Source organism: Mesoplodon densirostris, chromosome 4 (assembly GCF_025265405.1).
Source record: "Mesoplodon densirostris isolate mMesDen1 chromosome 4, mMesDen1 primary haplotype, whole genome shotgun sequence".
Classification (NCBI taxonomy): Eukaryota; Metazoa; Chordata; class Mammalia; order Artiodactyla; family Ziphiidae; genus Mesoplodon; species Mesoplodon densirostris.
Window position 1 is genome coordinate 29,380,099 of NC_082664.1, and position 12,070 is coordinate 29,392,168.

The following is a 12,070-nucleotide window of genomic DNA, read 5'->3' on the forward strand; positions in this document are numbered from 1 at the left end:
TCCTGTTGCATCACCACTGTTTGACCAGGTCAGAGGAGACTTACTGAGAGACCCACTTCAGAAACAGTAGCGAGGAGAATATATAGCAATAGCAGTAGGAAACCTTAAGCGTAGTAACTAAATAAAACCAAGTGTGTTGGAAACCTGAGCGCACAGCAGGAGCTTGTGACCATGTTGGAGTTCAATAATGCTGTGTCTGTGGCACCTACTGGGCAGATGTCATCTCATGAACTCCAGTCCACGTCCTCTCCCTGTCTTTTGCCTCTTCTTTCAGGTCGTAGAACTTATGACAGGTGGAGCTCAAACCCCAGTCACCAACACGAATAAAATCTTCTATTTAAATTTGCTGGCCCAGTATCGGCTGGCCAGTCAAGTGAAAGAGGAAGTGGAACATTTCCTAAAAGGTGGGATCCTGTCTACTCTTGGATTTGAGGTGAAAACACTTGTACCCATGGTGTGGATATGGCTTTGACTTGGCTACTTTGTTTCAGGCCTGAATGAGTTGGTCCCTGAGAACCTTTTGGCTATTTTTGATGAGAATGAGCTCGAGGTAAGTGCATACAATTGACACCCCCTGTTCTTGGCTTGTTTTTTATTAGGCCCACAGGAACTGGATTACTGCACCTTCTGTTATGAGATGCAGTAGGAAAGCCCTTTAAGTGTTGGTTTTACCTTTGTCACTCTTCCATGCATGGACCCTTTCTCCAGCTTTTAAAAAATGTGAATGTGAAAATTAGGAATCAGCAAATTACTAATTATGAAGAGTAATCATTAATATTTATTCATCAAATATTATTGATACTGTCAAGTAGTAAAGAATGTTGGTATCCTGTACAGTCTTTGTAAATCCTATGACCTTTAAAGTTGATTTAAGGGAATAATAGAATTTATTTGTTCAGAGACTGTTTATTGAGTGTCTTCTATATGCCATGTGCTTTTGAAGAACTGGGGAGCTAGGAAAGAATAAGACCAAGTCCCTGTCCTCATAGAGCTACATTCTAGTGAAGGAAACAAACCAAAAGATGTGATGCATTTCACAGCTTTGTGTTACAACACTATATAGTTAATATATTCTTTTTTTTTTTTTTTTTTTTTTTTTTTTTTTGCGATATGCGGGCCTCTCACTGTTGTGGCCTCTCCCGTTGCGGAGCACAGGCTCCGGATGCGCAGGCCCAGCGGCCATGGCTCACGGGCCCAGCCGCTCCGCGGCATATGGGATCCTCCCAGATCGGGGCACGAACCCGTATCCCCTGCATCGGCAGGCGGACTCTCAACCACTGCGCCACCAGGGAGGCCCAATATATTCTTATTTTAGATCCTGTAACACCCAAAATGCGGCTATAAGATGGTAAATACCTTGCTATAATTAGCAAAATTGAAGTTCCATGAACTTCAGGTATAGATAAAAAATAAAACCAGTTTGCTTTTACCTGCTGCTCACAGATGATGTACACAATGCAAGTTACTAGCTTTAGCTTTAACTTCCCGTAGCCTTTATGAGGGGCATGTTTCTGTAAACTATTTCCTATAGGGAGGAAGTTCTTCTTTAAAAATGGGGAAACAAAAAGTAGTTTCAGGTCGTCTTGCACAGTTTTTATTCTTGTTAATTGAATTGGCTTCGAGAACAAGAATCAAAGTCTCATGCAATTTTCAACACGTTTTGTACCTTTAGATATGCAATCTGAATAATGAACTCTCCATCTCTCAGCCTGAAGTTTCTGACAGACCTGTCACCTCTTGCTGTCATTTTCTGGGCTGAGGAACAGCTTCTGGTGTAATTTGTTTTACCCTGAAGCAAAGCATTTGTAACAATTCATAAAGTGCATAGGAGGGAGGACGCAGTCTCTTAACGGTTGTTCCCCATTCTGCTCTTAGCTACTCATTAGCTTAGCAAGTTCTTTTTGAAGGAGCCAAGCTTCTCAGGCTTAAGTTGGGCTTTTCTTTTCTTTGATTAGGTTGTTTCATTCTTTATAGCTATTGGATGAGTACTTAGAGTCTGCTAAGTAACTTGCTGGATCTTGAACCAAATTAGAACATCAACAAGATGTTTAGGGTTCTGATGTCATTAATGTTCTCATTTTTTGGCATTCTTTTTCATTTATCTGACCAAGTAGAGGCAGGGCTGAAGGGATGGTAGTAGAAGTTCAATCCAGAAAAGAAGGATGGATCTGGGGAAAAAGGAAAGGCCATCTAGCAAATTCATAAATGGGGCTGGGGGTCTTCATGAAAGGGGAAGGGCCTGCTTTTGCCCCTGGTATTCCCAGGCCACATCCAGAGCAGACAGTCAGTAAATACTTGGTTCCCTTTCTGTCCTCTGTTTCAATTCAAAATAATATATAGCAGCAGTTCTTAATTAGGGGTGCGCATCAGAAGCCCTTGGGAAACTTTTTCAAAATACACAAGCTTGTAACCTGTCCCTAGAGATTCTGATTCAGTAGGTCTGGGGTAAGGCCATAGGCATCTGTCTATCTATCTTTATTTTTTTTTTTTTAAGCTGTGTGATTTTTCCTACACTGGTGAGGAACCATTGGCCTATTATAATTGATTTTCCTAAAGCAGTATTCTGGCATTATGACCTCACCTTATGTCTCTTTCTTGGTGTTTTCTGTATTCCACATTTTGCATGTTAACATATTTTGACCTTATGGTGGGACTTTGCCCCTCTGACTATCCTAGTAACACCTGACTATTCTCCAGCTGCTGATGTGTGGGACTGGAGACATCAGTGTGTCTGACTTCAAAGCCCATGCGGTGGTCGTTGGTGGCTCATGGCATTTCAGAGAAAAGGTAAGTGGGCCAAATTTCTTTTAGTCGAATTTGTGCTGTCTTGTAAGGAAAAAGTTTCAGAAGGAAAAAGTCGAGTCGTCGGAGAAGCAGACATATCAACTGGGATATATGTGGGAAAGTGATATATGTGGGAAGGGCAGGTGGTCATCCAGGCAGACGGGAACCCTGGTCCCTAAGGGCTGTCATGCTGCTGCCGCAGAGGCAATACATTGGAAAGGCAGAGAAATAGAACCAAGTAATCAGCGACTACACTCCTGACCGTGTAACAGTATCAATTCCTTTTAAAGAGGTTGTCGACTCTAGCCGTTCCTACCTGCGTGCAGTAACTGGGGCCCACCCCCACTTCAGGATATCCTGTTCCTTCCCCCAGGGGTCACATCCTAAGCTGCACATAGGTGTGACCCCAACCTTGTGCTCTCCCCGCCAGGTCATGAGGTGGTTTTGGACTGTGGTTTCCAGTTTGACGCAGGAGGAGTTGGCTCGGCTGCTTCAGTTCACAACAGGCTCGTCTCAGCTACCACCCGGAGGCTTTGCCGCCCTCTGTCCCTCATTCCAGATTATTGCCACTCCGACCCATAGCACGCTACCAACTGCGCACACGTGGTGGGTATCTGACTGCCTGGTGCCTGCTGTCACGGGGGATTATCTTTCCAGCCCTTGCCAGTGTTTCTGGTGGTGTGAGTTAATCGCTTCTCTCCCCTTGGCCTTCCAGTTTCAACCAGCTGTGCCTCCCTACGTATGACTCATATGAAGAGGTGCACAGGATGCTGCAGCTGGCCATCAGTGAGGGCTGCGAGGGCTTTGGCATGCTCTGACCACTCTCTTGCCGTCCACTTGGCTCCCGTGCTTTCTGGAGCATCCGGGTGCACATAACAGACATAACCACTGACCCTAACATACACAGAACCATCAGCCAGAAGCTGCTGCGTGCTGTCCAGTGTGTGGAGTATTCAGTCACCTACAAGCCTTGTCCTTCCCTCACCCCCTCCTTTCCCATCTCCCCCCCACCAGGCCACTTTGGCAGGTACATAATCTGAGCAACTCGCTCAGTCACGAGAGGAGGGCCATGCTGCTGTGCTTACACTTGGTTCTTAGAAGCTCTCAGTAGCCGGAGTGGCACTGGACTACCTCTCATGGTGACTGATAGCACAAAAAGGATCTTTTCTGTGGTGTCAGAACTGGAAAAGGAGCTTTCCTTGCAAGCGTTTCTGGAAATGATCATTAATCCACAAAGAAGAACTCCCTAATAAGCTTTTTCTTGAGTATAAGCCTGTGAGATAGACAGACCTAAGAATGTGAAAGATAGCTGGGCTGTTGCCTGCAGTGCTGAATGTGATTCTCCTTTAGGGTTATGGGGCATGTCTAGGCACGTGGCTGGCTTGAAGACTACTGATGCTTGTCCCTGAGTTTGTTCTTTACACTGAGGTGTGGCTGGGCTTGGCCACTCACCTCCAGCTTGTGGAGTCTGCTAAGAGCTGGGGGTTCTTTAGATTTCTGTTGAAGAAACTTTTGGAGCAAGAGATTGGAACGGTACGATAGCATGCCACCGATCCCTGGTTCTCTCTTTGCTTGGTGTTCCCTGGCAGCACTAAGGCAAGGGAAAAGGAATCAGTAATTTAACTGCTCCTCACAGGTCCTTAGGGTCAGGACACAGGGAACACACATAGAGGAGATACATCAGATGATAAATAAACACCTAGCTGTCCCAGTTACTTCCTGTCACTCCATCAGTTACCAGCAAGGGCAGCTAAGGAGGGAGGAAGATAAGTTAGGGTCACTGTTACGTGGTGATTGAAGAGAACCTGCAGCTGTTTCTTGGAAGATGACGGCAACCTTTTTCATTACGATTTGAATGAAGACGTTTTCAAGACTCAAAATCTCACTGAATCCCCAAATTTCTGTTTCTAAGAAGGCTTTGCTGCAAGCTACCATTCCCAGTGGGACTCTGAGGATATTTACAAGCCGTCTTTATTGCCCAAACCAGCAAGTACAAGGAGTCCAGAGATGAGGCGGGACTTGCAGCAGCGCCTCGGCCTCCTGGAAGCACGCCTGAGCCCTCCTGTTCCCAGAGGTCACGAGGAGCAAGCCTTCCTGAGCTGCTACAATTCCTGCCTGACCTCACTCCTTCGCAGTTGTCATTTGTCCTTCTTGGCATGGGTGCCGACCTCACTCATCCTTGGGGTCTAGGATCAAGCATCAGGGCCTCTGTACCCCAGGGTCCTCCATGCCACACGGTCACTGCTGTCCTCAGGGACCAGGACAAGGTGCTGCTGCCTGCCCCGGTGTTTTCCTATGGGATATGTACAGGCAAGTTTCATCATCCCCCGGGAAACATGAGGCTGCCCCTCGGGCCCAGAGAGGGTTTCCAGCCGGGGGGCACGTGGGTTGGTTCTGCTGTCTTTGGCTGTTGTTTCTCTTCTGGATTCTGCATTCTCCTCTCCAGAGACTCATGCTGGAGGTCAAGTTGATTTTATTGGTTAGATCTTGTCCTTTTAAGCTCTAGTCATAGCACTTTTCAGAGCTTCCTGGGTACCATTGCAGCCCAGCTGCATCCTGCAGTGGTCCTTAGCCCCAAGGTCTTTGTTTAACAAAACCCTTTGGTACTGTTGTGGTTTACCCTCTCTCTCCTAACTATTCACAAGTATCTTTGCTCTTTAGGCCTTTCCTTTGACCTTCTTTTCTAATCCTGCTTTGGAACTAGCCAGTGTGTGGAGAGGTACGCCATGTCGGAGAGAAGGAAGAGTGTCTGTTACTTCTTGAGCAGTTTTCTATTCACGTTTCTTATTTTGGCCAGTTGTTTTATTTATGCCCTTGTAACCCAGATGCTTGGGGAGCCAGCTAACCTCCTGGCCTTTACTCTCTTCAGAGGAGACCAGGCACGAAGTGAACACCAAGGAAGATGTCAGCATGTTTCTAGAGCTTCAGCAGAGACCAAGCCCTGCTGCTGCAAATTTGTCAGGCCAGACAGAAGGGCCGGACAGTTGCAGCAATAGTGTAAATATTTTGTACAGTAAATAAATGAATGTTTAAAAGGACTAAGGAGCAAGTGACTGCTTTACGTGACGATTCAGGGCTTAAATTGGAGGTGGGGAAGGAACAGAAAAATTTAGAAATGTTTTTGCGTTTCCCCAGTAATGCCTTCAGAAGCAGCCAGCTTGGGGTTGAATGTACTCCCGGAGCCCTGGCCTGGCCCAGACCTTCTTGCCCTTTCACCCTTCCCTGATTGCTGTCCGTGGTGCCAGGCAGGGCCACAGTGCTTGCTTGCACCGAGAGCCAATGGCTGGGACAAGCAAGTGCTTGTACTCAGTCAGCTCCAGAAGAAAAAACCAGTTTGGCAAAAATAGAGGATGTCTGTTCTCATCAGTCTTTTAAACATTAATTGTTGTTTTACTACATAAGAAACTCAGTGTAGAAAATTTGGAAATTAAAAAAAAGTACAAGAAAAAAAGTTACTTGCCATCCAGAGGCAATAACATTTTGGGGATGGCCTTCTTATTTGCATATAATCACACATGTATTTCTCAATGTGCCCTTGACCCTCCCACAGAAGTTTGCGTATGGCAAACAAAAACCCTGTTCCACAAAAGTTTTTGGGTGGCAGGTGGGACCAATTCTTTTCTAACCACAGATAAGCTTGGCAGAAAGAGAAGACCAGACCTCTGATTTGAGCCCTGTAGGAAAAGTGTTAGGGACCCTGACTTTCTTAGGGAAGTAATCATGGTGTCTTTGTGCATTGGTTCCCATTCTGGAAAATCAAAACAAAATCCCCTTTATAATTGTTTTTTGTTTTGTTTTGTTTTTTGTCGTTTTTTTGTTAGTTTTTTGTTTTGTTTTGTTTGGCCGTGGTGTGTGCCTTGTGGGATCTTAGTTCCCTGAGCAGGGATTGAACCCTGGCCTGGCAGTGAAAGCTCCGAGTCCTAATCACTGGACCGTCAGGGAATTTCTCTGTAATAGTTTTTAAAATACAGATTATTTTTTCTCCCCACCCCCACCTCCCAGACCCAGTGGATTGGAATCTTAACTTGAAAATTACTCCTTTAGAGTGCATTCAAGGTACTCCCACCTCATCAAGCTCCCTTGAGTGGTCTGAGATGTCTTAAACACACAAAACAAAATTCTATCCCTCCAACTTTACACTTATAGGTTATTTAACAGTGCTACATCATTTACACACGCTGCTCTTGTGGCTTTGAATGGGTCACTATGAACATTTGTCACTGAGTGATTTCATCCCATCATGCAGTTATTCGTAAGACTCAGGAGGCTAGTAGAATTGTTCTTGAATTAACACAGTAAAATACTGCCTTCAGCCTCTCATGCACTGTTACCTTCGAGCCACTGCAGCTCAAGCTCTGAGACCTCTGCCCAGCTACACTTCTCTTAGGACACAGTTGAGGTTCTCCAGCAGGTGGCTTGACCAGAGGGCTCCTTACCTCTGCTTTGGCTTCACTTAGGCCCTCCAGCATAATAGACCAGCTCCAGGTATCCTGTAATTCTTTCTTTTAAAAATGAATAATTCCTTTTTTCTTTTATTTTGAGATGAACATGTTTTTAAAAAAGGCATACAAGCATGTACAATTTAACAAATAATTGTAAGGGAAGAGCACATGTAACCACTATCCAGGAAAGAAAGAAAACATCACAGCACTGCAGAGCAGGTCTCCTCCCACCCGTCTAGAGGTAACTTTTCCTGACTTGTGGAATAATTGTTTCACCAGTTCCCTTTTCAAACAGCCTGCCCTGAAAAATCATACTGCGGAGGGGGGAAAAAAAGCCCATGTGATCTCGTTTATTTATTTATTTATTTATGGCCGTGTTGGGTCTTCGTTGCTGTGCACAGGCTTTCTCTAGTTGCGGTGAACAGGGGCTACTGTTGCAGTGTGCGGGCTTCTCATTGCAGTGACTTCTCTTGTTGCAGAGCACAGGCTCTAGGTGCGTGGGCTTCAGTAGTTGTGGTATGCAGGCTCAGTAGTTGTGGCGCACGGGCTTAGTTGCTCTGCGGCATGTGGGATCTTCCCGGACCAGGGCTCGAACCTGTGTCCCCTGCATTGGCAGGCGGATTCTTAACCCCTGCACCACCAGAGAAGTCCCCCCATGTGATCTCTTGATAAGATGCTAACCAAAGTCAGTTTCTCCATAGTAATTCCTGTACCTCACAATTAGTTTTAAAAGTCTTCTGAGACCATTGTTGCCCCGTGAGAAACTAGTTCCCGTTCCTGATGCTGAATCTGAGGAATCATATTCAAAGACCACCAAGTCTCTCTGCAGAGGTTTTTCCCCAGATATCCTAAATTGGATACTCCTTTGCTTTTATACCCTGAAGAGGTTTTATGGATTGATCTAATGTGGTCATGATTCTCTTTGGTGTCAGCAGCAGGTTCTTGAGTGAAGTAGTATTGAAAATGACTTGGTACTAAATTGTCCCCCAAATTGTGGGATGGGCTAGTATTTCTGATTCAGAGTACTGAATCTGTGTACCTTCTAACCGAAAGCCATCCCAAAGTTCTTGGAGAGCTTAGGCTTTTGCTTGGAGTACAAAGGGAGGGGATTTAGAAATCTGCAGAGGCTATGTCGATGATCTTGGTCTGTATGTGATAGAGAGGTGCTGCTAGTTGGGATATGCCTCGCTACAAATACCTTCCTCACCCCCCAGATCAATTCACTTTAACGTTGCTCGTATATGAATACTTTGTGGTGGCCACAGCAGGGACCTGGTTCGCTGTGGTGAACTCAGGTGTGGTCTCTACAAGATGCTCAGTGAACTCCTGGTGAGATGTAGAGGACACAGTCTCTTTCGAGAAGTCAGAGGAGTGATAGCTATAGTTCTTTTTTTTTTTTTTTTTTTTTTTTGCGGTACGCAGGCCTCTCACTGTTGTGGCCTCTCCCGTTGCGGAGCACAGGCTCCGGACGCGCAGGCTCAGCGGCCATGGCTCACGGGCCCAGCCGCTCCACGGCATGTAGGATCTTCCCAGACCGGGGCACGAACCCGTGTCCCCTGCATCGGCAGGTGGACTCTCAACCACTGTGCCACCAGGGAAGCCCGCTATAGTTCTTTTGATATGGCATCAGAGGTGGCTTTAGCGAAGTTGTCCAGGTTGTCAGTAGGGTCCTGGCTTGTTAATACCAGCCAGCAGCCACAGCTTCTTAAACACATGGTGGAAATAATGTTGATACGTCTAGGGGCAGGGATCAAACACACTAGCCCAGAACCAGAGCATCTAGTCACCTTGCAAGAACAGTAAGAGGCTCCCCTTGTAGTCTTCCTTCAGGGAGATGATCGATAATTTATCCAGGATGAAGCCTGTGGATATGGTTGCTACTTCCTTGCAGTCCCCAGTTAGCAGGCCAGCAGGGCCTTTGTAGTCTTTGATGGCCAGAAATGCCTTAAACCATGTTTGGCCGGCCAGCCAGGCAACTTTCCGAGTGAGCAAGGTCTTAGGACTTCATCTCTTAGGGGTGACTCTAGGAAGAAGTCACTCGAGCTAGGTGAGGATATATAATTTCTTTTACAAACTTCATTGTGTCCTAGACCAGGTGGCTCCTCCTGATGACAGGAACCTACCTGTATCCTGTGTTTCTGACTCCAGAGCCCCTGGGCCTCCAGCCTCCCCTGTGGGACAGTCATCTCCTGTCATTTGGCCTTTTCTAAAAGAAGATGCCCTTGAAAGCTTTTGCATCCAGTGTGCAGAATGGAACCCTCAAAGGGTAGAGAGCCGTGAATTGATGAGCTTGAACTTTCATATTTTATTTTTAACTCCCACGGTTCAACCTTGGGCAAGACAATCTTTTAGTATTAGTTTTCTGACCTGCAAAATGATGTTGTTAACTAAAGAAAGTTGACTAATAACTTGGAGCCCTTGGGAAAGTTTTCCTATATATAATATGTGTGACACCATATCGATTATGGCTTAGGGCCCTGGTAACTTCCACAGCAGGAGACTATATGGGTCTGGGGGCAGTAGGGGATGCTAGAGCGGATGACTGGTATGTGGTGAGGCTCTTGCTCCACCTTGCCATGTCCAGGCAGGCCAGAGAGAATGGGTATTCAGGACACCTGATCCAAACACCTGTGAAGAAGACCCCAGGTCAGAAGAGACCACCTCTCTCTTCATGTGACCCTCCAAAAGCCAGAGGAAGTATTTGAAGGGACTGCATCTCAAGCCATGTCATGTGGTAGGCAACCTAATACCCTTGACTTTCCTTAACTCACCTGATTACTGAATCATAATGATAGCTACTGATTTTTGAGCTCTTCCCTTATGCTAGGAGCTTTAATATATATTGTCTCACGTTGACAATGACCCTGCAAGGTAAGTCTTGTCTTCTCCATTCTACACGAGACACAATTGAGACTCAGAAAGGATAAGTAGCTGCCAAGGTTCCTTAGCTAGTAAGTGGCAGAGCCGTATGTGAACATGGGTCTGTTTTATGTCAAAGCCCAAACTCTTCCCACATTGCTGGTTTGTCTCCAGCAGGTTAGCTTAGACTAAGAAACAACCCAGGCACTGGGCCACCGGTGTTCACTGACTTTGTCTCACATTCACCTGGTGGCACTGTGTGACAGATGAATACTTTACCTTTGTTTACCTGTCAGTCATTTGAGGCTTTGGGGTTTATGAGGAGAAGGCCCTATTGATTCAGCATAGAGAGCTTCTAAGAGATAGAGCTATTGGCAGTAGCTTTAAAACGTTTTTGTGTAGAAAGTTCCAAAGAAAACCAGCTAATGTCTTGAGTGAAGTGACTTCCAAGTTTAAATGAATCCTGCATAAAGTGTACAAGACACCGTTGAGGATATAACTGAGGAAGAATATCCTGAAATTTTAATATCCCCACTTTGGTTGAAAATCCGTAGGTTGCATGCAAATGAAATACTAGAATGAGGTCCGACATGCTACCCAATACCCTGATGTTTATCTCTGGTAACTAAGTCTGCAGAAAAAGACTCATTTAAATAAATCTTTTGTCTCTAAACTCTCCTGACATGAAACGCAGCACCGTTTGGCATAGGCCAAACCTCTGGTGGTTATTTTGCTGAGGAAGTAAACATTTTCAAGAATGCCAGAGTTAAAGGGAGACACACACCTCAAACAAGACTGACCCTATTGGAACTATAAACATAGTATCTTCTGCAGGGTGAGGGGTCCTGTGCCTCTCTAGGGTGAGGTCACTCTTTCTGTGGATTTGCACATGGAGGAGTCTTTCTGAATCTTCCCATCTTTTGGTGGACCAACAGTGTTCCTCCTCTACTCAGAACTCCCACTCGAAGGAGTTGCCAAGACAGTCTTCTGTTTGCCCATTAGCAGAGTCAGGGATATCAGTATTTGCAAGCCAGCTGGAGAGCCTTTGATGGTGTTTATGTTATGTTGAAAACAAAATGTTGTGTTATATGTAAGAGGAAGATTATGTGTGTGTCATCATTTTGTGCTAGTTCTCATAAATCCTGGGTCTAATCCTACTCTCACGTTGTCATTTCATTTCCTATAAGTGTACCCCTTGCCCCCACTACCAAAAAAAATATCTGATGTTTCTGTTCCATCACTGGGTTTATGGCCTCCCTTTTCCCTTTACTTCTTTGCATCTCTGCATTTCAGCAAACATCTGTGGATCAGGCACTATGCAGGGGACACAAGATAGAATGTGATCCCTGCTTCTGAACAGCTCACAGTCTCATGGGGGGAGACAGACACATAAACAATGCATTTTCCTTAGAGTTTCCTTCCCCCAAGGCTTGAGCACCCAAAGCCATCACCACCTACCCCCATAGTTTCTCTCATTCCTGTTTAATCTGGTGGGGAGGGGGGCATTTCTGTTTATGCATTTAGAGATTTTCCAAAGGATAGAGTAACAGCTGCAAGTGAAATTTGTTGAGCTCCTTACACATACACAAAGGGAGAGAAGTTAGCCTCCCTGTTGATCTTCAGAGAAGCAAGAACCCTTGCAAAGATGGATTCCAAACGAAGACCCAAAGAGCAACCCCCCAACTGTGCCATAAGTAGGGCATCACGCCTGAGCCGTTCCCAGGAAAGGGAAGTCCGTCATCTTAGGACCCCACTCCCCCTTTAACCTTCTCTCCCAGACAAAGCAGACCTGAGCTGTTGACTTCGGCAGCAGGGGACTGGCTAGTAGCCTGCAGATCAGTGAATGAAAGTAGAATCTTGAGTGAACGGGGAGAGGGACGTATCTCCAACACTAACAGCAATCAAAGGGTTCCTACTATGGTCTGAATAACTAGGGGGTGGCAGAGGAAAGACAATGTTATTTCCCAGGAACCAAGAGGCATGAA

At 45.7% G+C, this 12,070-nt stretch overlaps 1 protein-coding gene across 3 annotated transcripts in view; it reads left to right on the top strand.

Annotated features, from left to right (window-relative positions):
* Window positions 1-5,817, top strand: part of AREL1 (apoptosis resistant E3 ubiquitin protein ligase 1) — a 43,507-nt gene extending 37,690 nt beyond the window's left edge. For all 3 annotated transcript variants that reach the window (XM_060095818.1, XM_060095820.1, XM_060095819.1), the window contains exons 16-20: window positions 275-404; window positions 492-550; window positions 2,698-2,787; window positions 3,215-3,390; window positions 3,500-5,817. In XM_060095818.1, coding sequence (XP_059951801.1) covers window positions 275-404; window positions 492-550; window positions 2,698-2,787; window positions 3,215-3,390; window positions 3,500-3,602 — 558 coding nt within the window. In that variant the 3' untranslated portion in view covers window positions 3,603-5,817. The remainder of the gene's footprint in view (window positions 1-274; window positions 405-491; window positions 551-2,697; window positions 2,788-3,214; window positions 3,391-3,499) is intronic.
* The last annotated feature ends 6,253 nt before the right edge of the window (window positions 5,818-12,070 follow it).